This window comes from Panthera pardus, unplaced genomic scaffold (genome assembly GCF_024362965.1).
Source record: "Panthera pardus isolate Hobbes unplaced genomic scaffold, ASM2436296v1 HiC_scaffold_21, whole genome shotgun sequence".
NCBI classification, from domain to species: domain Eukaryota; kingdom Metazoa; phylum Chordata; class Mammalia; order Carnivora; family Felidae; genus Panthera; species Panthera pardus.
Genome location: NW_026526777.1, coordinates 29,212,378 through 29,235,136, shown reverse-complemented (window position 1 = coordinate 29,235,136; position 22,759 = coordinate 29,212,378). Strand labels below are relative to the sequence as shown.

The 22,759-nt window shown below is 56.0% G+C and overlaps 1 protein-coding gene across 1 annotated transcript in view; it reads left to right on the top strand.

Annotated features, from left to right (window-relative positions):
* The first annotated feature begins 262 nt into the window (after positions 1 to 262).
* IGFN1 (immunoglobulin like and fibronectin type III domain containing 1) overlaps positions 263 to 22,759 on the top strand; it is a 33,518-nt gene continuing 11,021 nt past the window's right edge. Inside the window, exons 1-15 of the mRNA XM_053909079.1 lie at positions 263 to 354; positions 2,644 to 2,693; positions 3,173 to 3,295; positions 4,611 to 4,750; positions 5,673 to 5,772; positions 7,162 to 7,206; positions 7,471 to 7,516; positions 8,105 to 8,279; positions 9,145 to 9,258; positions 10,786 to 10,954; positions 12,142 to 12,414; positions 13,154 to 20,704; positions 21,217 to 21,341; positions 21,465 to 21,606; positions 21,955 to 22,257. Coding sequence (XP_053765054.1) covers positions 2,687 to 2,693; positions 3,173 to 3,295; positions 4,611 to 4,750; positions 5,673 to 5,772; positions 7,162 to 7,206; positions 7,471 to 7,516; positions 8,105 to 8,279; positions 9,145 to 9,258; positions 10,786 to 10,954; positions 12,142 to 12,414; positions 13,154 to 20,704; positions 21,217 to 21,341; positions 21,465 to 21,606; positions 21,955 to 22,257 — 9,313 coding nt within the window. The 5' untranslated portion in view covers positions 263 to 354; positions 2,644 to 2,686. The remainder of the gene's footprint in view (positions 355 to 2,643; positions 2,694 to 3,172; positions 3,296 to 4,610; positions 4,751 to 5,672; positions 5,773 to 7,161; positions 7,207 to 7,470; positions 7,517 to 8,104; positions 8,280 to 9,144; positions 9,259 to 10,785; positions 10,955 to 12,141; positions 12,415 to 13,153; positions 20,705 to 21,216; positions 21,342 to 21,464; positions 21,607 to 21,954; positions 22,258 to 22,759) is intronic.

The window sequence follows — 22,759 nt, the reverse complement described above, 5'->3', positions numbered from 1 at the left end:
TGAGGCAAATGGAACAAACTTAACCAAGCCAATCTGGTTAAGAGCTTACAGGTCTGCAAACCGAGGAGGTGGATGAGCTGATGTCACAGGACCCTTCCATCTCTGACCTCCTCAGAGGCTAGGGCATTAACCCTGGGGGAGGGGGGCTGCCCTGCCAAGCCTGAGCTGGAGCCGGAGGAGGGAGGCGGGGTGAGTGGGAGGGGCAGAGAGAGCCTGGGGCGTCCGCAGTGACCTACATCTGCTCCCGGCACTGTCTGTCCACCAGCAGTCCATTCAGAGCCTTTAGCAGTGTGCAGCAGCTGGAAACAGGGAGGAGGGAGCAGACAGGAGGCTGGAGGTCGGCGGTGCGCCCAGGTAAGTGGGTACCTGGATGCCCACCCATGGCAGAGCAGGGCAGAGATGGGGATGCTGGAATGCTCTCTAACTTTTCTACTCAGGAAGGGGCAGGCAGTGGGCATGGGATCAGCCTGGGGCACGTTTGCTGGCTGGCTGATTCCACCCTGGGGTGCCTGTACAATCCCTTCTAGAGGACTCCAGGATATTTGGAAGAGAGAATCTCAGTGAGTCCTGTCTGAGCAGTTTTGTCCTGGCTCTGATTTTCCAGGCACTGTTTGGCTTAGAGTGTGAAATGATGATCAGGTTAAAAATCTGACTAGCTGTCTAGAATAAGGACTTCAGGTCTGGGGCTTGTTACATCTTGATTAATAACATGGTCAAAGCAGTTGAGACAAACCCCATTTGACTCTTCCTGCCTCAATTCTACCAGTTTGGAAGGTAGAGGCAGCAGCTACCTAGAGACGCAAGATGACGGCAGGTAGGGGCAGGGGCAAGCAGTGTTGAGGGCTATCGTTCCAGGACAGACCAGGAGACACTGCCCTGGGCTCCAGGGCTGAGAGTCATGATGGGCTGGGCATGACACGGCTGCTCTTTGGTGCTGAGAAAAATTGGGATTTCTTCTCAAAAGGGCAAAGAGAATTCATGGGAAGAGAATTCATTTCCTTCCTCCTCCCCTCTGATTGAGACAATACCCCTCTAGTCTCCAACCAAGCAGATCTCTTGCCCGTTTATCACTAACCTTGTCCCAAATCTGGCTTCCTGGAGAGAATGGGGGTGCAGAAGGCAAGGTGGCCGAATCTCGGACCCTTAAGTTCCTGTAGGGGTTCTGATTCTCTCTCCCTTCTCAACTGGGACCTGAAGGCAGAAGGCCAGAGGGAGAGAAGCGGTTAGCATTACACTTCATGTGTGACAAACAGCAGAGTAAGGGACTGAGAGCTGGTGGTGAGAGTGATGGGCGCGGGGGGTGATGAAAATGAAGATGACAACGAAGGTGTCCCTGTTGAACGCTGACTACTCCAGGGTGGGGGTCGTAGACAGGTGCCAGGGCATGGGACTGGGGAACGGGTGGGACACAGGCCCCTGCAGCTCCCGCCACACATGATCGGCTGCGTCCTCCTCCATTGGCGGCTGCTCTCCATCATCCCTCGCCCTCCCTCATGACTCCCTGCTGCGCAGCGGCTGTGGCCCCGTGACCGCTCCAGAACGCAGTTGGCGCGCCATGGCATTCCAGCGCGCTGGGGGGCAGCCGCTGGGCTGTAGAGGGGACACCTTGAGGCCAGAAGTGGACAGTTGTGAAATGGAAGTGTCAGTTGGAGGGAAGAATTTGCTCTGTCATGTGTGATTCTATCCTGAACACAAGGCTCTTTGGGAAGGGAACGGCATCTTCAAAATGGAACCCCTTGGCCACGGGCCAAGTGCACCAGGGGTGGAACTGCTGGAGAATTCTTTCAAGACATCCCCCCCCCCCCACTGCCCTTCAATTCATGGCTCTCATCAAGGCTCTCATCCCAGCCCAGGACCAAGCCCCCTCTCTCTCCTGGGTGGCACTCCCCATCAGCCATAATGGAAGGGGGCGATTGTGAAGAAATCAGGGGGAGATAGTGGTAATGGTGGTTGCGAAAGGCTGGAGAACATTTTGGTCACCTGACACTATAACTCACTGGCTTCAGAGGGGGGCCAGATGGATTTATGAGGATCCTGTCAGCCTGGGTCAAAAAGAGCTGAAGAACAGACAACTAAGGGATTCCCCCCTGCAGATCTGGTCATCAGTAAGATTCCAGATTGGTTGAGGGTGGGAGGCAGAAGGCTGCTGGGTCCTGCTAGAAAATCTCAGAGTTAGGGGAGGAGCCAGGAGTCCCAGAGAATATCCCTGGAAAACTGACATTCCAAAATCAAGAGGGGGCCGTCCACTAAATAGCTAAAGGAATCCCAAATGCCAGGAATTTGTTTTCCCTGAGCTTCGGGCAGGTTATGTCTCACCCTCTGAGTGGCCATCAGGCCTGGGGACGCACTCAAAGGCCAAGCCACCAGCTCAGGCTGTTACAAGCTCACCAGTTACAGGCTCAGCCCTGTGGTCTCCATTACCTGGGAAAGGTACAACCAAGCACCAACCTGCCCTCTCCCTGTCTCTGGGCAGGGAATTGCAGGACACAAATCGGTGTCATTAGGTGGGGTTAGAGAAGCTCTCAGGGACAACAACTCTACCCAGCTCCCATGCCAGACAGCGACTGATGCCCCGATGGTGTGGGAGAGATGGGGTAAGACCAGCCTGCACCTCTCATAAACAATTCTGTCTTCTGTTCTCAGGAGATCAGCTGCCACCCTCGGTAACCAAAGAGGCACCCAAACTATGGCAGGTGAGAGAAAAGCTGACCTCCCCTCCCCTGCCCTGCCCCTCATCTGGGCTTCTCACTGGGTGGAGAGGAGGGAAGGATAGGGCTCAGAGGTCTTTGGGACTTCACCTGTCTCTTGGCTCTTTTTAGTCTCGGCTTTGGGTTTTAACTTGTTTTCCTGAATAAAGCCCCCCAGGGGGAACCCCTTCACATTCTCCCTTCTCCAGCTTTACCCCCATGACGCTCCCAGGGTCTTCCCTGGGTGCTCCCTGCCCGCTTCCCAGGGGCTCCATTCACACTGCTGGAGGACTGTCAGATTCCACTAGAAAATTCAAACGCCCTGCTCACAGGCAGGAGCTCTGGGAGATAGTCCTGCCCCCTGGTAGGATAGTGAGGAGGGGTTCATGGTCCTTGGGTGCCTGGGTCGGTGCTCCATTGTGTCGAAGGGCCACCCACGAGGAAGAGTAGGAAGGGCTCATCTCCCTTTCCCCCACCTTTCCCAGGGAAGCCCCTCAAGAAATCCCGCCTTCATGGGGTGAGCATCCGGCAGCTGGTGGAGGAGATCCCCGAAGGCTTCAGCACCCCAGACTTCCAGCAGAAGCCCGTCCCCATGGCGCTGCAGGAAGGTGAGACCTGGGAGGGGAGCTGCTGAGGGTGTGTGCAGGGGAGGGGGCTTGGGCGCTGTCCTTCCCAGCCTGCTTCCCAGCCCCCAAGTCCAGCACCAGGCCATGCCGTGTTTCCTTATACTTGTGCGGTGCCTGCCTGCCTGGGTCCCCCGAAGGGCAAGGGACCTGGGGAGCCGAACGAAGAAAGGGAGTGAAGACATACTACGGTATGCTGAAACAAGAAATATTTGGGAATAAGATTGGGGGATGCTAACCGTGGAGCGGGAACGGTGGTGGTGTTTCTTAGCGCCCTCCCCTCTCCCTGCCTCTGAGCAGCCACTGTAGACACTATAAAAAGGAGTTAAGGGGCTCCTGGGTGGTTCAGTTGGTTAGCGCCCGGCTCTTGACTTCAGCTCAGGTTGTGATATGGTGGTGAAATCAAGCCCTGCGTTGGGCTCTGAGCCAAGCACAGAGCCTGCTTGGGATTCTCTCTCTCCCTCTCTCCTGCCCGTCTCCCGCTTGCACTCTCTCTCTTAATAAAATAAAATAAAATAAAATAAAATAAAATAAAATAAAATAAGTTAATTTGAGCCGTGTGAGAAAAGTGCCCAGGAAAGTGATGGCAGCAAAGGCTTTAGGGGGAAGGGATGAGAATTGGTGTTCTTCTCCCAACACAGCTTCCTGCAATACCTTGAGTTTACGACATTCCGGTATAAGAAAAAGAATGGCACTTTATTTTTCTAAATCTGACTTTAAGTCACCACTCAACAAAGTCATGAGAAATTGTCTTTCATCACTGGGGAGGGCCCTTGGATCTTCACTCCTCACTGATCTCTACTGAGATGTTCCTGGCAGGAGCCCAAGGCATTCCTTGAGGGTACGCAGTGCCCAGCCTTCCAGGCCAAACATGGAGCTCGGGCGCTTTTCTGAGGCTGGAACCCTGTGTCTCGGGACCATCCCACCTCGAGAGTGGACATGGAACCTACAAAAGACTCATCCCCTTCCCAGTCTTGGGAGAATCCTTCAGACTCCTTTCCTTACCCACTTGCAAAGAAATACCCCCTTCCACCCCAAGCCTGCTTGCTTCCCCTTCCACATGGACAGTCTAGCCACACTCTGTGATACAGAAGCCAAGCAGGCATTGTCTGGAAATTCCTGCTCTCCGCCTGGCATCATAAGAGCCTTGGAGTCAAGGGCACCAAGGCCTGACACCCTTTTTGGATTGGGCAGTTGAAATGCCTAAAGCAGTGAAAGTAACATAAATGAAAATCTCAATAAAGTACACTGTCACCCCTCCCCTAACCTGCCAATCTTTTGACCACTTTTCCTGCCCCAGGGAAAAATGCCATCTTTCGGGCCGTGGTCTGTGGGGAGCCCAGACCCAAAGTGCATTGGCAGTGCACCAAAGGTAACCTCAGTAACTCCAGCAAGTACGAGATCTCCTCTGCCCCTGGCAGCAAGGAGCACGTGCTACAGGTAAGATCTGAGTTCTCCCCCTGACCCAGGTCTACTCATTTCTTCCTGTCCCCTCGAAGGTCTCCCTGGTGGCCTCCAATCCCCAGAGGAGTAGGAGATGGTCCCAGTTGGGGATGAGTCCAATCAGCTCCATCCTGTGGCTCCAGGTCGCCTGAGCCAGATGTGGATCTGGCTGCCTTGCGGGTACCTCTGCTGATACCCTGGCAGGTGGCGGAGGCTGGAGCTTAAGAATTCCAGCTCTGGAGTGTGACAGCCTGGCTTCCGATCCCAGGCCCACCACCTTGGCCTTGGAAAGTTACTTACTTCTCTGTTTTTGTACCTCTGTTTCCTCTCCTGTAACATGGGGGTGATAACGGTACTTACTTTACGGTGTTGTTATGAATACAAAAGGTTGATGTAAAGTGTCTATTCAGTCCTGGCCTCCAGGGAGCGCTCTGTCAATGCCGGCCAATATGGGTAATAATTACAGCTACCAGTCATGGAACACCTACTATGCGCTGGGCCTTGGGCTACACATTTGACATAGATTATATAACTCAATCCTGACCATTCACTACTTTTTGAGATGTTATCCTCACCTTCTAAGAAACAAAGGTTCAAAGAGGTGAAGTAATATACCCAAGGTGCCGTAGCCCATAACATATGACAGAGATGATATTCAGTCCCAGATCCATCCGATCCGAAAAAAACCACGCGAGCTTTTTCTGCTATGCCACGTTGCCTCTGATGGCAGAGAGCTGGTACATCTGCTCTCTGTCATGATCCAGCTCTTTGAATTGGGGTCTGACTTTCTTGATGAAGGCTGGGGGCTCCGCAAGGAAAGGGCTGTGTCTGGTTCACCTTTATACACCTATAGCCATGTCCAGTAAGTGGAGGAAAGGGAGGTGCTAGCCCCGTTCCCCTGGCCTTGGCCTCTCTGCAGATCAACAAGCTGACGGGTGAGGACACAGACGTGTACCGGTGCACAGCAGTGAACATGTACGGAGAAGCCACGTGCTCCACTAGGCTCATGGTCATCGAAGGTGGGCCCGTCCCCCTCCCCCTCTTCCTGTCTCGTCAGTGCTTGGATGTTGGCCCTGCTTTTCCCCTCAGAGACCTCAGAGGCTGTGCAGCTGGTGGGGTAAAAGGAGAGAGGGACACCAAGGCTGCTGCCCCATCTGGTGCCAGAGCCCTTGGCTTTACCCACTTCTGCGCTAACTCTGCATCTGGTTTAAAAGGCGCACACTCAGCAGATGCCCCACGGCAGAGGCTCTGGATGATATTCTCTTAAACCCTTGGAATGAGGGCAGGAGCTGGAGGTTGGTGTCTGGTCCTGAACCTTCTGCTCACTCCTTCAATGGGCTTCATTTTCTTCTCTGGGCCTCAGTTCTCCACTGTACAAAGGATCCTTTGTACAGGCTTATGTCAGAGGTGACAGTCAGATATGTGGGGTCGGTTTGCTTGCTTTGGCTTGCACAGTGTTTCCAAATTTTAAGTTACTTGTCCACGCGTAATAACAGGAAGGTACATGTCTCTTGAGAAAGCAGATATAGTCTTTCAATTGGCTATACTGTATACAAGTAACAGAAAACCCTACTACGAATAGCCCAAGAAATAGACACTTGAGCATGTCACATGATAAGAAGTCCTGAGGTCAGAGTCCAGGGATCAAACCACAGCTCAGGGCTGTCACGGGACAGCCGGACTCTTCCTGTCTCACTGCTCTGCTACCCGAAGAGGCTGGTTTATCTCCTCAGAGTCATAAGACAACTGCTGCAGACCCACACTGAATCCACAGACAGAGGCACCGGGTACATCTGGCCCTCTTATCAAGAAAGCCAAAGCATTCTCAGAAAGTCCTTGGAGACTTCTGTTTATATCTCATTGGCCAGAACCGTGTCACTCACACGGCCACTCCTAGTTGCAAGGGAAGCCAGTATTTAGCTTTTCCGGCCTCCTTCCTACTAGTGGGAGTGGATAGGTGATGAGGACGAGGATTGGGAATGGCTGCAGGGTCAGCCAAACGGCAGTGTCTGACTTCTTTGGCAACACTGGCCTATACCCCGAAACGGCAGCTCCCAGGTGCCGGAAGAGCCCCTCCAGAGACAGTTCAGTGTGCCGTCACCCACGGTCACCTCACTCACTTCTGCCACCTCCCTGTCCCTGCAGCCATGTCAGTGGGCCTCCCCTGCATGCGATGATAATCAGGTGAGTTCCACCTCCATCATGCTAAGGCTCTGGGGCGCCAAAGCTTATGACAGACAGACCATCCGCCCTATTGAGCCCTCTTGCTGAGCCCTTGCTGTGACTTGGAGGTCAGTGGAGAGGGCAGGGCCCTGGCACTCAGCTGGCTCTCAGGAAGACCACCAATGTGTCTTGTTTCTCTCCCCATCTGTCCACATTAACTCCCTCCTCTCCTCCTGATGGTCCAGTTGGCTTTCGGAAGAATCGGAAGAGGCACAAGGAACCCCAGGAGGGTAGGTGGAAGGGTGGCCAGAAATCTCCTTGGGATTGGGGGAATGGGCTACTCCTTGTCTGGTGCTCCCTACCTGGCCAAACCCTTACCTTATGGAGCATAACCAGTCCCCAGGAGAGCCTGTTCAAAAGCTTGGCTGTCACCCATGGACCACAGGTCCTCAGACTGCCCACCCCACCCTACCCCCATCGCTACGGAATAGCCCCGTGTTAGCCCCTGGGCATCCCATCCTGGGCTTGGGGCCTCATTCCTGCTCCTTTTCTAGACCTCAGGAAGGAGTTGATGGACTACCGAAATCTCCTGAAAAAGAGGTGGGTCTGGGCCCGTCCAGGGGCAGGGGTGAAGGCTCCCTGCTACTTCCATGGGCAAGCCAGGCTCAGCTCTCCACTCCACCGGCTAAGAAGCTAGACTGCAGGTGGCCAATGAGAGGAGGTGGAGGACTGACCTGGGAGCTCCGCCGCCTTTAAGCTCTATGTCCTTAATCATCTCTCCTGTCTGGGTCCTGATTTACTCCTTTGTAAAATGGGATGCTCCGCTAGAACAATGATATTTTTAAAGAAGTGTTAAAGTAACAGAATAATCTGCACTCTCCCCCTTTCCCCCGCCCTGCGCATCTTTCTCAGAAATACACACAAAAAAAGTTGTTAGGAGTGGTGTTTCTCCTGCGAGCAAGTTTGCACTGTGGGGAGAAGGCGGACGCACCCATCTCTGGGTCCATCGTGTCCTGACAGTGGTCAGTCCCAGAGCCCAGCTTCCCTGTCCCTTTCTTCCAGGGCAGAGAGAGCAGCTCCCCACGGGCCCCTCGCGGGGGCAGGGGTGGGGGGGCAGGCCCGGGAGACCAGCTCCTGGGGCTCCCCCAGGGCTCCTCTGGCCTCTGACCCGCCCACCCTGCTCCCCAGGGCCCCACCTCCCACCAAGAAAAAGCCGGACCTGGAGCAGGTGTGGCAGCTGCTGATGACGGCCGACCGCAAGGACTACGAGCGCATCTGCCTGAAGTACGGCATCGTGGACTACCGCGGCATGCTGCGCAAGCTGCGGGAGATGCGCAAGGAACACGAGGACAAGATGGCCCAGGTACCCTCTCCTGGGCCGCAGCCCGGTGCCTCGCGGGCGCCCCCTCCTGGAGCTGGGCTTGGTGGAGGACCCGCCCTCGTCCGCACCGTACCCCCCCAACCCCGGTGTCGGGCCAAGGACCCAGGCCTCAAAGTCCACGACTTGGCTTTAAAATCTGGCTCTGATACTTACTAAAATCTGGGGCTTTGGGAAAGTTAGGGCCTCCGTGTCTTGGTTTCCTTATTTGTAAAATGGGTGTTCTAGACATACCTGCCTCTTAGGCTTAGTGAGAGGATGAACGAGGGAAGGTCCTTAAGGCACCCAGCCCGGTGCTGCAAGGGCTTCCGGTCAGCTCTCAGCCTCCCCAGACCTTGGATACCTGTCTTATTTCTAAAAGCTTCCAGTGGAGGGAATTCCACAGTGTCCTATAAACTGCAGGAACTTCTGCCCTGGATTTAACCTAACTATAGCATCGGTCTGATTTTGTCTTCTGGAAATGCAAAACAACTAGTTTCCATCATCCTGAAAATAGTATTTTATCATTTTTGAAGGTGGTTCATCAAACATCCTGGGACTCAGTTTCTGTTCTCCAAGCTTTCTCACTGACCTTATCACAGGGCTTTGCACACAGTGGGAGCTCAACTAAATTTTTATTGTACGGAATAACAGATGAACAGAAAAGCCCCCCCAGGTTCTCAGAGCACTTGGACACCTGGGGTCCTTTCTCGCTTTCCTTGCTGACCTGATGCCCTTGGAAAATTTCTTCCCACCTGTAAAATGGGCAAATGCATGCTCCAGTGGGGCCGTGGGGGGCTGGGGTCTGCGGGTTTGGAGTGCCCTGATTAGAGAGCTCAGACAGCTCCCCCGGCGGGTTTGTCTTCCCTAGTATGTCAACACCATCTCCAACCTGAGACACATCAAGGTCAGCAAGGAGGGGGTCGCAACGTTTGACCTGGAGCTGGACCTCAAGTATTCTGGGAGCAAGATTTACCTGTATAAGGTGAGGCCGAAGGAGCCATTGAAGGGGGAGGGATCTGGCAGGGATGCTGCAGGTCCTGGGCGGGGAGGAAATAGGGGCCCACGGGTTCTCCTCTGGGAGCAATTCAGGTCCACAGATGGTGAGTCCTGCATCGTATGGAATTCCTGGTTCGGGTGAGGTCAAACTTCGGTGTGGACAGTTCGCAGAGTGCTCTTACCTCTCGTTACGCAGCCAGGTTCTCCAGCCAGGGCATGGGGACAGGCGGAGGCGGGGGTTAAAACAGGATTCTGAGAAGTCCCCCATCCAATTCTGCACCCCCATCCATCTAGCTCTCTCTCCAGAGATCTGACACATCCTTGCATGGGCTCCAATAGTAACCGCCTGTCAACAAAGTGGGAACTGGGGCAGAGGTGTGTGTTGGGGGAGGAAACAGAGCACAGCAATTCTAGTTCTATGGTCAGACTCATCCTGGCTCCACCACTTACTGGCTGTGGGACCCCGGGCAAGATGCTTACCGTCCCTGTGCCTCGGGGTCCTCACATGTAAAGTGAGGGTCATGTAGGACCTATCTCATGGCACGATTAAAAGATGAATGAGATTATATATGATTTACCCCTTCTCTTAGCTCTGTTCTCCTCCTGCCCCCTCCCCCCTCCCCTGGGCTCGCCTCGGTGTCCCTGCTCCAACTGGTCCTGCTGCCTGTCACGTCCATGGTCTTCCCCGCAGCTGGGCTTCCCCTGGCCACCTTGTGTGACACTGCTGTGCCCCCCCAACCCCATCCTGCCTTCCTGAATCTGTACCCTCCTCTCTCTTTTCTTTTTTTCCCTAGTTCTATCTCTTTCTAATATACGTTATATTGCCTGCTTATGATATTGGTTGTTTGTCTGTGTCCCTCGTAGAATTTTAGCTCCCTGGGGGCAGGAATCTTTGTTGTATTCACTGATGCGCCCCAAGTACCTAAAACAGTGCCTGGCACACAGTAGACAACCGAAGATGAGCTATTATTAGTATCTGGCACATAGCAAATCTATCCAGGCTTTAGCTAAAGTGGGCGTGGGTATAGAGTACTAGGTTTTGTAGAGCCCTGAGGGTATCTGATAGAACTCTCTCGTGCCCCTCTGGGAATGAATGTGCTGCATCCGCCCCCCCTCCCCCCCCCCCTCCCCCCGCCCCGGGCTCCTGGTGGTGCCTCCCTGCCCCCTGCTAACCCCCTCAGGCTGCTTGGTAGTTGCTCTACTCAATCTCAGCTGAGATCTCCCACTCTCAGGTGCCTCTTGGGTAACACTTACAGATTATTTACTCCATGGTGAGAGTCAAGGACACTCCTAGGACATTTATTCCCCTTCACCTTGCATTCCCTGTTCTCAAGGCCTCTGAGCCCTGCTCTCCACCCCCTGCCCCTGTCCCCCTCCCATCCCCCGTGTGGTTCCAACAATATGCTGTCTGGTGCCTGGGCCAGTGGGAGAAAGCTGTCAGAGTGGGGTTGGGGCAGGAGGTCCTGGGGACCCGCTGAGGCCCTGAACCCTCCTCTTCCTTTCTCTGCCTCAGGATGGTGAGATGATCCCCTACGGCTTCGACAACCATTTCAAGCACTGTCTGCGGCAGCTGGGGAAACGCTACCACTTCCAGATCCGGGACCTGCATCCTGAGGATGCTGGTATTTACCAGGTCAAGGTGGAGGATGTGGAAGTCTTCTCCACGGAACTGGATGCTGGCGGTGGGTGCTCTTCTCCTCAGAAGTTCGAATGGGGGAGACCCGTAAGGAGGGGGGCTCATGCCATGGTTGGGGGGAAGAGAAATGTGATGTGCCCCCTACCCCTGCCTTGCAAAGACTGTTCAGAAGAGGAAGATACACCCAGATGTTAAACTGAAGTGATCTCTGCTTTCCAAAAGTCTTGGTCCAAGGTCTATGTTCTCTTGGTGCTGAGTTCCAGCCACAGACATACAACATCCATGCCATACCCCTGCTCACAGACCTTCTGCAGCAACCAATTATTTCCAGATTAGGTCCAAATTAACACCACTCCTCCTCATCACTCCTTTCTGATGCAGACTCTCACTTCCCAGACCCCCCCAGCAAGAAGCTCTACCCAAGTTAGGCACACTTGTGCCCCGTACAGACCTCTTCCTTCCCTGCCTCTAGTGCCTACACCTCACCTGGGAACTGTCCCTTCCTCCCTCATCAAACTCTGCCCCATCCCACAAGTAGCTGTGTATGCAATCTCCACCATCACCACCCCCGCCCCCCTCCACCGAAGCACTTGACAGCTCCAGAGGCTTCCTGGGAGGAGGAGAGACTGGAGAAGAAAGCTTTGGGCAGATAGAGTGTAAAGAACATGGTTCTAAATCAAGGTTGAGAAAAAAGAGGGCATGAGATCTCTGGTATGCCTGGGCATACGCCTGGTATAGGGGAGAGGCGCAGGGGCTTTGGAATCAGCCAGACCTGGGTGTGAATTCTGACCGGGTTGCCTCTTGGTTGGGTAAAACTGGGGCAAATCGTTGAACTTCTGAAGCCTCTGTTTCCTTTCCTATAAAAAGGAAATAATAATACCTACCTTGGAAGTGGTCACAAGAATTCATAAGATAACATATATAAAGCACCGGCAGTCAGCATATAGGTTTTCTTCACGTACCCATCTTACCCCGAGATACAATTTCTGGATTTAGGATTATAGAATTCCAGAGCTGAAAACAGTCTTACTATTCATAACCTAATTATAATCCCTCATTTTATAGGGGGGGGGGACTGTCACCTGGGGTAAGGAGGTGACCTGCCCAAGATGACACAGGGGGTTTGTGGCTGAGCTGGTCTGAACCTGGGCTTCTGACCAAGCAGCCCCACCGTGTCAGGTCACACTGCGTCATGTTGCCAAGCTGACACCCCCATTCCTACCTCCCGGACAGCCATCCCCGCCAAAGTGGTGGTCCCGCTGGCCGAGGCCCACTGTGAAGAGCAGGGTGATGCCGTCTTCGAGTGTGTTCTCTCCAATCCCTGCCCCAATGCCACCTGGAATTTCCGGCACCGGCCACTCCAACTCAGCAACAAATATGAAGTGTCTGTGTCTCCTGATGGGCTGACCCACCGTCTGGTGGTAAGGGGGGCCCATTTCTCAGACATGGGCCTCTACTCGCTAGGCACTGGGTTCCACAGCTCTAGCGCCTGGCTGGTGGTTGAAGGTGAGTGGTTCACACCTCTGTCTTTCCCTGCCTCTACCAAGGCAAGCCTCGGGGCCGAGGAGGGCATGGAGAAGGTCAGGAGTAGGGGCTCCCTTTGGTCAGTCATTTGCTTTTGAGGATTCCTTCCCTGTCAGAGAATGAGGAAGGCTCCCGAGATCTATTCCTGAGCTGTTGTGATGTAGGCCCTTCACTGCCAGCCGGGTCGACCTCAGCTATATCTCCTCCACGAGGCCTCTGGAATTACTCTGGGGGTGCAGATCCAAGATGGCCTGAGGGTCCTGGCCAGCGCTTGGCCCAAGTTCAGTATGGGTGAGAAGTCCCTGGGTTAGGCCAAAGAACACCCTTAACTCCCCCTAGGGATGTGGGCTCGAGGTGATCTCAGGAAACTAAACTGGGCATTTGTAAGGCAGATGGTAGGGCAAATAGATCTTTTAAAAACCATGCAACTGCTCGTGGCAGTTTGATAAGGAGATGAGTTTGGGGTTATGTGTTTTCTCCAAAAATCCTCATGAAGCACATGGCAACAGCGGGATGGTCTGTGGCTTGAGGGCTGGGGGAGGTGGTGATAGGATTCATCTATCAGTGAGCTGGCACACCCTGGCTTCTGAGATGGTCAGGTTTTTCTCTACTAGGGAACCTGAAGGTCAGTCAAAGCAGTTGGGGTCAGACAGGTGCCTTGGCCTGATGTAACGGGTCTTTTCTTTTGTCTCTCTGTGGGGCCATTGACCTCTCACCAAAGCTGGGAAGGATAAAGGCCTTATGACCACAAGTGATGACCACCAGCTGAAAGCAAAAGGAGCCCAGACTTCAGAAGCAGAAGATTCCAGGAGCGTCGGTGGCAAGGGAGGGAAACCCAGAGAACAGGGCCCCCTGGAGGGCTCCCTTAATGGGGCCAGGCCTGCTTCTGAGCTACAGCTCACAGCTGGCTCGGAGACAGGTGGCCTTGGTGGGCATGGCTATTCCTTGATGGAGGGTGAAGGGGCAGCTGGCTCAGCCTGGGGCCCTGGACGGGCAAGAAAGGGCTTTCTGGAAGCAGAGGGATACACAGTCACTCCCCCTGGGGAAAATCAGCTGCACAGGGAGGGAGGCTGGGACAGAAGCCTTCCAGGGAGCCCCTATCCACAGGGAGAAGGCCTGGAATCAGGTTTGGGCCTCATGGAAGGTCAACAGCAAGATCACGGCAGGGACAGTGATGGGCACAGATGTGGTAGGACAGCAGGAGGCTGGGAGGCTGAGTCCAGGCACTCTCAGGTTGGAGGCCTGGGAAGCGGTGGGGAAGGAAAGGAATACAGAGAAGATCATCAGAGTGCCCTGGACAGGCATAGCCAGGAACAACTCTGCAGTGCTCATCTGGGACCTGGGAGAGGAAAGACAGCTCTGAGGGGATCCCAGTCTGGTCCTGTGGGCTCTTGGTCAGAAGAGGAAATGATGGAGATTTTGCAGGAGGGAAGCCTGGGTGAGGTGGAGGGAGGGGGTGATCGGAGCAGGGAAAGGCAGAAAGGAGCAACAAGGGCAGTGTGGGGTAGTGGGACTGACCTGGGGGAAGCCAGAGACAGTCATAGGGCAGGTGGTCCTGGGGCCCAGGAGTACTCTGGAGAGAGAGCTTCTAGCTCCAAGGCAGGCATAGGCCCTGAGTCCTGGGGCTCTCAGGGAGGTAGAGATGCTCATAATGGGGAAGCAAGGGGTTTCTGGGGGCCAGAGGAATCTCTAGGAAAGAACTTCCAGGAATCATCAATATCTGGTAGCAGAAAATTCCTCCTGGGACGAGAGGGGCCTGAGGACAAAACTGAGGGTTCACTACAGGCAGATGATCGTGGCCCAGGGAAGTCTGTGGGTGGGGGAAAGGGCTACAAAACTAGCCCTGGGGGCCCAGGAGGTCCTGGGGGCTGGGAAAAGGGCCTACAGGGACTCCGGGGAAGGGAGGGCCAGGAGACAGCAGGGGGCTTGGGTGAGGCAGGGCATGACTCCGGAAGCCTCCAGTATTCACAAAGCTGGACAGCAGGGCAGTGGGGAGCAGAGGGTAGTGGCAGAATAGAGTCTGAGAGCACAGGTCCTTGGGATGACACAGGGTCCAGCCTCAGCAAAACTGGGGCTCACCATGGGCCTGGAATGTTGGGGTCTAGTGTAGGGGATGGTGGTGTGGGTGGTGCCCAAGGGGCTGGACTGATGAGATCTGGTCAGGGGGTGGATACCAGAAGCCACAGGCTAATTGGGTCTCCAAGCCTGGGTGCTCAGGGGTCTGGGAGGACACTAGGAGACCCTGATGGGTTAAGAGGTCCAGGGACAACAGGTTCTGAACCAGACTTCTGGAATGGGTCAGGGGCCTCCAGAGGACAAAGACCCAGAGGTGAGACAGGCTATGAGGATGGCTTAGGAGGTGCAAGGAGAATAGGATCTAGGTATGGTGGTGGCTTAGGGTATGCCAGGGAACTAGGTCTTGAAAATGCGGCTGGTTATAGTGATGGCTCAGCGACGTCAGGAGAAATGGGATCTGGTCATGGCACTGGTTGTAGAGTTGCCTCTGGGACACCCGGGGGAACAGAGTCTGAGGAAGGGGGTGGTTATATGCATGGCTCAGGGGTACCTGGGGAAATGTGGTCTGGAAACAAAGATGGTTCTGGTCCTGCAATAAGGGGGTCTGGGAAACTTGCTAGTCTCAAGAGTGGCTCAGGTAGCCCTGAAAGAGGGCCCATGGATGAAGCCAGGATACATCCAGAGGCCAGGGATGCATCCAGAGGCCAAGGGGATACTGGCCCTGGGGGAAGGCATCATTCTCATGGTGGCCTAGGGAGTCCTGGGACAGTGGGGTCTGTAGGTAGAGGTGGCCACGGGGCCTCTACAACAGTGGAGACTGTTGGGGAGGGACATGCGGAAGCAGAACCAGGGGTCTCTGGAAGAATAAGACCCTGGGGTCAGACTGGAGACTATGGGGACTTCAGAGCCTCGGGGTCTCTGGGGGCCTTTGGAGAAGGAGGCCATGAAGATGGCTCTGGGGGAGCAGGAGCCATGGAGCCAGGGTATCTGAAGGCAGGAGGCAAAGTGAATGATGGGGATAGGACCAGGGACCTTGGTGCTAGGGCCTCTGGAGCTGGAGCTGGTCATTGGGATGATACCAGGTTCCCTGAGGCACTAGCTCCTCATGCTGGGGCCAGTTCCAAGAGCCAGGGGGATTATGGCTCTGGTGATGTGCCGGGTTATGGGGGTGGATCAGGAATTCGAGAGCCTCAGCAAATTGGAAGGAGAACAGCTTATGGAGAAAGGTCAGGGGGTCTTGGGCCTGGGGGGATCGGGCCAGGGGGTGAGGCAGGTTATAAGGATAGTATTGGGCCCTCTGGGGGAATAGGGCTTGTAGACGAGGTGGGCTATAGGAAAGATCTGGGAGCTCCTGAGGGAATGGGTTCAGTGGGTAAGGCAGATCATAAGGATGGTTTGGAGGGTTCTGGGAGAATTGGGTCAGGGGGTGAGATAGGTTATAAGGATGGTCTGGGGGGTTCTGGGAAAATGGGGTCAGGGGGTGAGGCAGGTTATGGGGATGGCTTAGGGGGTTCTGGGAGAATGGGGTCAGGGGGTGAGGCAGGTTATGGGGATGGCTTAGGGGGTTCTGGGAGAATGGGGTCAGGGGGTGAGATAGGTTATAGAGATGGTCTGGGGGGTTCTGGGAAATTGGGGTCAGGGGGTGAGGCAGGTTATGGGGATGGCTTAGGGGGTTCTGGGAGAATGGGGTCAGGGGGTGAGATAGGTTATAGGGATGGTCTGGGGGGTTCTGGGAAAATGGGGTCAGGGGGTGAGGCAGGTTATGGGGAAGGCTTCAGGGATCCTGGGAGAATGAGGATGGGGGGTGAGGCAGGTTATAAGGATGGTTTGGGAAGTTCTGGGAGAATGGGGTCACAGGGTGATACAGGTTATGGGGATGGCTTGGAGGGTTCTGGGAGAATGGGAATGGGGGGTGGGGAAGGTTATAAGGATGGTTTGGGGGGTTCTGGGAGAATTGGGTCAGAGGGTGAAATAGGTTATAGGGATGGTCTGGGGGGTTCTGGAAGAATGGGGTCAGAGGGTGAGGCAGGTTATGGGGATGACTTGGGGGGTTCTGGGAGAATGAGGATGGGGGGTGGGGCAGGTTATAAGGGTGGCTTGGAGGGTTCTGGGAGAATCGGGTCAGGTTATGATGATGGCTTGGAGGATTCTGGGGGAATGGGGTCAAGGGGTAAGGCAGGCTATGGGGATGGCTTGGGGGGTTCTGGGAGAATGGGGTCAGGGGGTAAGGCAGGCTATGGGGATGGCTTGGGGGGTTCTGGGAGAATGGGGTCAGGGGGTAAGGCAGGCTATGGGGATGGCTTGGGGGGTTCTGGGAGAATGGGGTCAGGGGGTAAGGCAGGCTATGGGGATGGCTTGGAGGATTCTGGGAGAATGGGGTCAGGGGGTAAGGCAGGCTATGGGGATGGCTTGGAGGGTTCTGGGAGAATGGGGTCAGGGGGTAAGGCAGGCTATGGGGATGGCTTGGAGGGTTCTGGGAGAATGGGGTCAGGGGGTAAGGCAGGCTATGGGGATGGCTTGGGGGGTTCTGGGAGAATGGAGTCAGGGGGTAAGGCAGGCTATGGGGATGGCTTGGAGGATTCTGGGAGAATGGGGTCAGGGGGTAAGGCAGGCTATGGGGATGGCTTGGAAGGTTCTGGGAGAATGGGGTCAGGGGGTAAGGCAGGCTTAGGGGATGGCTTGGAGGGTTCTGGGAGAATGGGGTCAGGGGGTAAGGCAGGCTATGGGGATGGCTTGGAGGGTTCTGGGAGAATGGGGTCAGGGGGTAAGGCAGGCTATGGGGATGGCTTGGAGGGTTCTGGGAGAATGGGGTCAGGGGGTAAGGCAGGCTATGGGGATGGCTTGGGGGGTTCTGGGAGAATGGGGTCAGGGGGTAAGGCAGGCTATGGGGATGGCTTGGGGGGTTCTGGGAGAATGGGGTCAGGGGGTAAGGCAGGCTATGGGGATGGCTTGGAGGATTCTGGGAGAATGGGGTCAGGGGGTAAGGCAGGCTATGGGGATGGCTTGGAGGGTTCTGGGAGAATGGGGTCAGGGGGTAAGGCAGGCTATGGGGATGGCTTGGGGGGTTCTGGGAGAATGGGGTCAGGGGGTAAGGCAGGCTATGGGGATGGCTTGGAGGATTCTGGGAGAATGGGGTCAGGGGGTAAGGCAGGCTATGGGGATGGCTTGGAAGGTTCTGGGAGAATGGGGTCAGGGGGTAAGGCAGGCTTAGGGGATGGTTTGGAGGGTTCTGGGAGAATGGGGTCAGGGGGTAAGGCAGGCTATGGGGATGGCTTGGAAGGTTCTGGGAGAATGGGGTCAGGGGGTAAGGCAGGCTTAGGGGATGGCTTGGAGGGTTCTGGGAGAATGGGGTCAGGGGGTAAGGCAGGCTTAGGGGATGGCTTGGAGGGTTCTGGGAGAATGGGGTCAGGGGGTAAGGCAGGCTATGGGGATGGCTTGGAGGGTTCTGGGAGAATGGGGTCAGGGGGTAAGGCAGGCTTAGGGGATGGCTTGGAGGGTTCTGGGAGAATGGGGTCAGGGGGTAAGGCAGGCTATGGGGATGGCTTGGAGGGTTCTGGGAGAATGGGGTCAGGGGGTAAGGCAGGCTATGGGGATGGCTTGGAGGGTTCTGGGAGAATGGGGTCAGGGGGTAAGGCAGGCTATGGGGATGGCTTGGAGGGTTCTGGGAGAATGGGGTCAAGGGGTAAGGCAGGCTATGGGGATGGCTTGGAGGGTTCTGGGAGAATGGGGTCAGGGGGTAAGGCAGGCTATGGGGATGGCTTGGAGGGTTCTGGGAGAATGGGGTCAGGGGGTAAGGCAGGCTTAGGGGATGGCTTGGAGGGTTCTGGGAGAATGGGGTCAGGGGGTAAGGCCGGCTATGGTGATGGCTTGGAGGGTTCTGGGAGAATGGGTTCAGGGGGTAAGGCAGGCTATGGGGATGGCTTGGAGGGTTCTGGGAAAATGGGGTCAGGGGGTAAGGCAGGCTATGGGGATGGCTTGGAGGGTTCTGGGAAAATGGGGTCAGGGGGTAAGGCAGGCTATGGGGATGGCTTGGAGGGTTCTGGGAGAATGGGGTCAGGGGGTAAGGCAGGCTTAGGGGATGGCTTGGAGTGTTCTGGGAGAATGGGGTCAGGGGGTAAGGCCGGCTATGGTGATGGCTTGGAGGGTTCTGGGAGAATGGGTTCAGGGGGTAAGGCAGGCTATGGGGATGGCTTGGGAAATTCTGAAAGAATTCGGTCAAAGGGTGAAGCAGGTTATGGGGACGGCTTGGGGAGTTCTGGGAGAATGGAGTCAGGGGGTAAGGCAGGCTATGAGGATGGCTTGGGGGGTTCTGGGAGAATGGGGTCAGGAGATGAGCCTGGTTATAAGGATGGTTTGGGGGTTTCTGGGAGAATCAAATCAGGGGGTGAGGCAGATTATAGGGATGGTCTGGGGGGTTCTGGGAGAATCGGGTTAGGGGATGAGGCAGGTTATAAGGATGGTTTGGGAAGTTCTGGCAGAATCTGGTCAGGGGGTGAAGCAGGCTATAGGGGTGATTTGGGGGGTACTGAGGGACTGGGGTCAGGAAATGAGGCAGATTATAGGGGAGGCTCAAGGGTATCTGAAAAAATGGGGTCAGAAGGTGAGGTGGGCTACAGAGATGGTTCAGGGAGTTTCAGAGTAACAGGCACACAGGCTGGAGTGGGGGATGAGGGTGTACCCAGAGACCAAGAAGCCATAGGGCAAGGGTCAAGATACTGGACAGCGTCAGAAGGGGCTGATGGTGGCACAAACTCCAAAGATGGCTCAGAGAGGGGCAGAGGAATGAGGCATTTGAAAGGGGCACATCCAGGACTGGGCTCTAGGACGACGGGGATGCCAGCAACTACAGATGGTGCAGCATGCAGGGACGACCCTTCGGGCGCAGGGGTGTTGGGGATTCAAGGAGGGTCACAGAGTCTTTCAGATGGGCAGGACTCCAGGAAGGGTCTCGGGGGCTCTGGAACCTCAGGGGTCCCTGAGGCGCCGGGGGCTGTCGGCTCTATGGGAAAATCAGGTGTCAGAGAGTGGCAAGATGCTGCTGGAATCCCAGGGTCTCCTGGGGGCAGAGAGCCTCCCAGTAGGGAGGGTGGGTCTGCAGATCAAGCAGGGGGTATGGGGGCTTCTGGGTTTCCTGATGGTCAGGGCGCAATGGAGGGTGAGACCTGGGCAGATGTGGCTGCTGTGGAATGTGGACATGAGCAGGACTTCTGGAAAGCAGGCCCAGGAACATCAGACAGGGGTAGAGCAGCTGGTCTTGGGGGATTTGCACCTCGGGGAGGTGGGGACTCACAGGTGGAAGGCAGAAGGATGGGAGCTGCATGGAGGAGTTCAGTGGGTACAGGCCAGGTTCTGGACAGCAACCGGATGCCTGGGGAAAGGAATAAGTCAGCATCAGGTTCTGCTGATGGACAAGGTGTAAGCCACACTGGGGCCCTAGACAGGGAAGACCAGGGATTTGGCCAAGGTAGCACAGGTGCTGGGAATCAGTCCCCAGGTTCCAGAGCTTCCAGATCTCTGCAGGAGAAAGATCCCACTTTCAGTGGGACCCATGATGGCTCCAGGAGCAGGAAGGGTGCTCCGGGCCAAGAAGGAGCTGGTGGGCGTCAAGGCCCATGGTTCCTGGATAGCAAAGGGTCAGGTCCTGGAAGGGGCAGGTCTATTGGCCCAGGGGACTCAGGTGTCCTGGAGGAAGAGAATTCCACTTATAGGGAGAATGGCTTCACCCAAAAACCTGGGGATTTAGGGCCTCAGGGAGCCTGGAATAGCCTAGATGGGCCCTTTGGCAGAAAAGACTCTGTAGACAGATCAGGGGGCATCCAGGGCATGGGCTTTCAGCCAGACAAAGGACATAGAGGAGAAAGAGGGTCCCTGGAGGCTGAGAATGACAAGGCCCAGGGTCCAGGTGCCCAAAAGGAATATGAGGGATGGGGAGCAGAAGAGTGTGGTGGGTCAGACAGAAGGCCTGGCCAGCTCAGAAGCAGGTCCCTGAGACAGTCAGGGGTGGAGGCTGGGACAGCAAAGAGAAGGGGAGCAGAGGAGGGCAGAGGCTTGGGGCAGCCACTGGGAGGAGACAGCAGAGGGAGCGGAGGGGTGACTCTGCACGAAGACTGGAGCCAAGAGCCCCCAAGTCATCTTGGCAGCAGGAGAGGCGGCAAGGACGGCAGGTCAGACATCTATGGCCAGGGGAGGGATGCCACCCCGAGTACCAGATCCAGATCCAAGCGTGGCACTGACGCTTTCTCCAAGGAGGCCCAAGGTAAGTATTTCTCAGGGGAATGGCTCCAGTGGGGTAGAGCCAAGGGCAACTGGAATGACTGGGTCGGTCTCAATTCTGTCTCCAGCCCCAGGAGTTTGTCCCTGCTGGCGCCTCTCCCCCCATTTTTAGGGATCTCTTCCCATCTAGGAAGCAGCCTCTTCTTCCTTGTGCAGGTGGGATCCAGGCTGCGTGGGGCCCAGAGGTCTCTGGGTCTCTGTCTTAACATCCTATGTCCAAAGAACTAGAGCTGTTGAAATGCTCTGTGTGAGCCACTCAGACCTCAGACTTCCCACCCATGTGACTCAAGGGGCCCCTCATCTACCTTGCGTCCCAGGTCTCCCATACAAGCCTAGGTCCTGCTGAGAAGAAATGGAAGGTTTGGCTTTGCTGAGCCCAGCTGGCAGGATGTGGTGGCCTCCCAGGGCACAGTGTAGGCCATGGTCTGGGAGGCTGGGCCTTAGGGGGAATCCTTGGGTGGCTAGCCCCCCCAAACTCCCTCTGTGTATCTCCAGGCCCCATGAGCTACTTCTCCAAGAGCCTGGCTGACCTGGAAGTACAGCAGGGAGAGGCCGCTGTCCTCTCCTGTACCCTCACCCGTGACCTGGGCCCCGGTGCCTGGTTTAAAGATGGAGTCAAGGTACTGCCTGCCCCCGTGCTTTTCCACCAGTTTGTGGGAGGGGCCTCTGCTTACCCCGGGGGGTGCCTGGAGGAGCTGGGCAGGGGTGGGGATGACAGGCTCTTCTGTGGCCCTTGTTTCCAGCTCAGCGCCCAGGATGGAGTAACTTTTGAGCAAGATGGTCTCGTGCACAGGCTCCTCATTGCCCATGTGCAGGGGCCCCAGGCTGGGAGGTACACCTTTGTAGCCGGCAACCAGCGGAGCGAGGCCACCCTGAGTGTCCATGGTGAGGCTCCGCCCTGCCCTGCTCAGCAGCCCCTTTGCACCAGGTGGTATGCTCCCCCTTTAGACACCTGACTGTGTGCTTGTCTGCAGCCAGTGACGAATCTCATCCTCAGTCTGAGAAGGTGATTTTAAAAAGCCGACCCACACTCTCCCTACCCTCTGTCAGGAAGAGAGGTCTAATCCTAGTCCCTCCTGCAGCAGATGAAGCCCATTCATCCCCTTGTTAGTCCTCTTGGGGAGCGGTCTTTACTCTCAGTCACATTTCCTTCTCCGGGTCCTTGTGTCCCCACCCCCCAGGTGCGCGGTGCCCAGGCTGCCGTTTGACGCCCTTGCCCCGTTGTGTCTCTAGATCGCCCCGTCATCGCTCCAGATGTGACAGAGAAACTGAGAGAGCCCTTGGTGGTCAAGGCTGGGAAGCCGGTGACAGTGAAGATCCCCTTCCAGAGCCACCTCCCAGTTCAGGCTGCCTGGAAGAAGGACGGAGCTGAGCTGGTGGGCAGCGGCAGCAGCCGGGGGGTCCAGGTGGCCCTGGGGGACGGCTTCACTCGGCTGTGCCTCCCTAGCGCTGGCAGGAAGGACCGTGGCCAGTACAGCGTGACGCTGAGGAGCGAGGGAGGCTCCGTCCAGGCCGAGCTCACCCTGCAAGTTATAGGTGCCAGCCCCAGCCTTCTCCCCAGCCAAGGCCTGAGGGTCCTGGGCTTCTGGAACCTCCCTGCCAGGAGGAGCAGGCCCAGAGTGCGGTCCCCGGGCTCAGATCCTCATTTGCATGCTGTTTAAGATCCAGACCTTCTCCACCTTGTCCTTTCTCCCCCTCTCAGACTGGTCAGGAAGAAGCAGTTTAGATAAATACAGGGCTGGGCTCCCTCTGGTTGTGCTTCTCCGGGAGAATGCGCCCGGCCCCGGGAGCTAACTCACCCGGCCTTGAGTGGTGGCAGCAAGTTAGCGCGGAGCAGGGGCAGCCACGGTGGCACGTTCCACGTCACCCCTGTGGGTCTGTGTGTGTGTGTTGGGGGTGGAGACCGGGGACACCTCCAGGTAATGCCCAAGGCCCTCTGGACATTCTACCCCACTGCAGGCTTATCCGCTGATGAGGGGGGCAGTCTAGCGCCACTCCCCTCCAGCTCCTTTGACCCCCCCTTCTCTTCCTGCTCCTC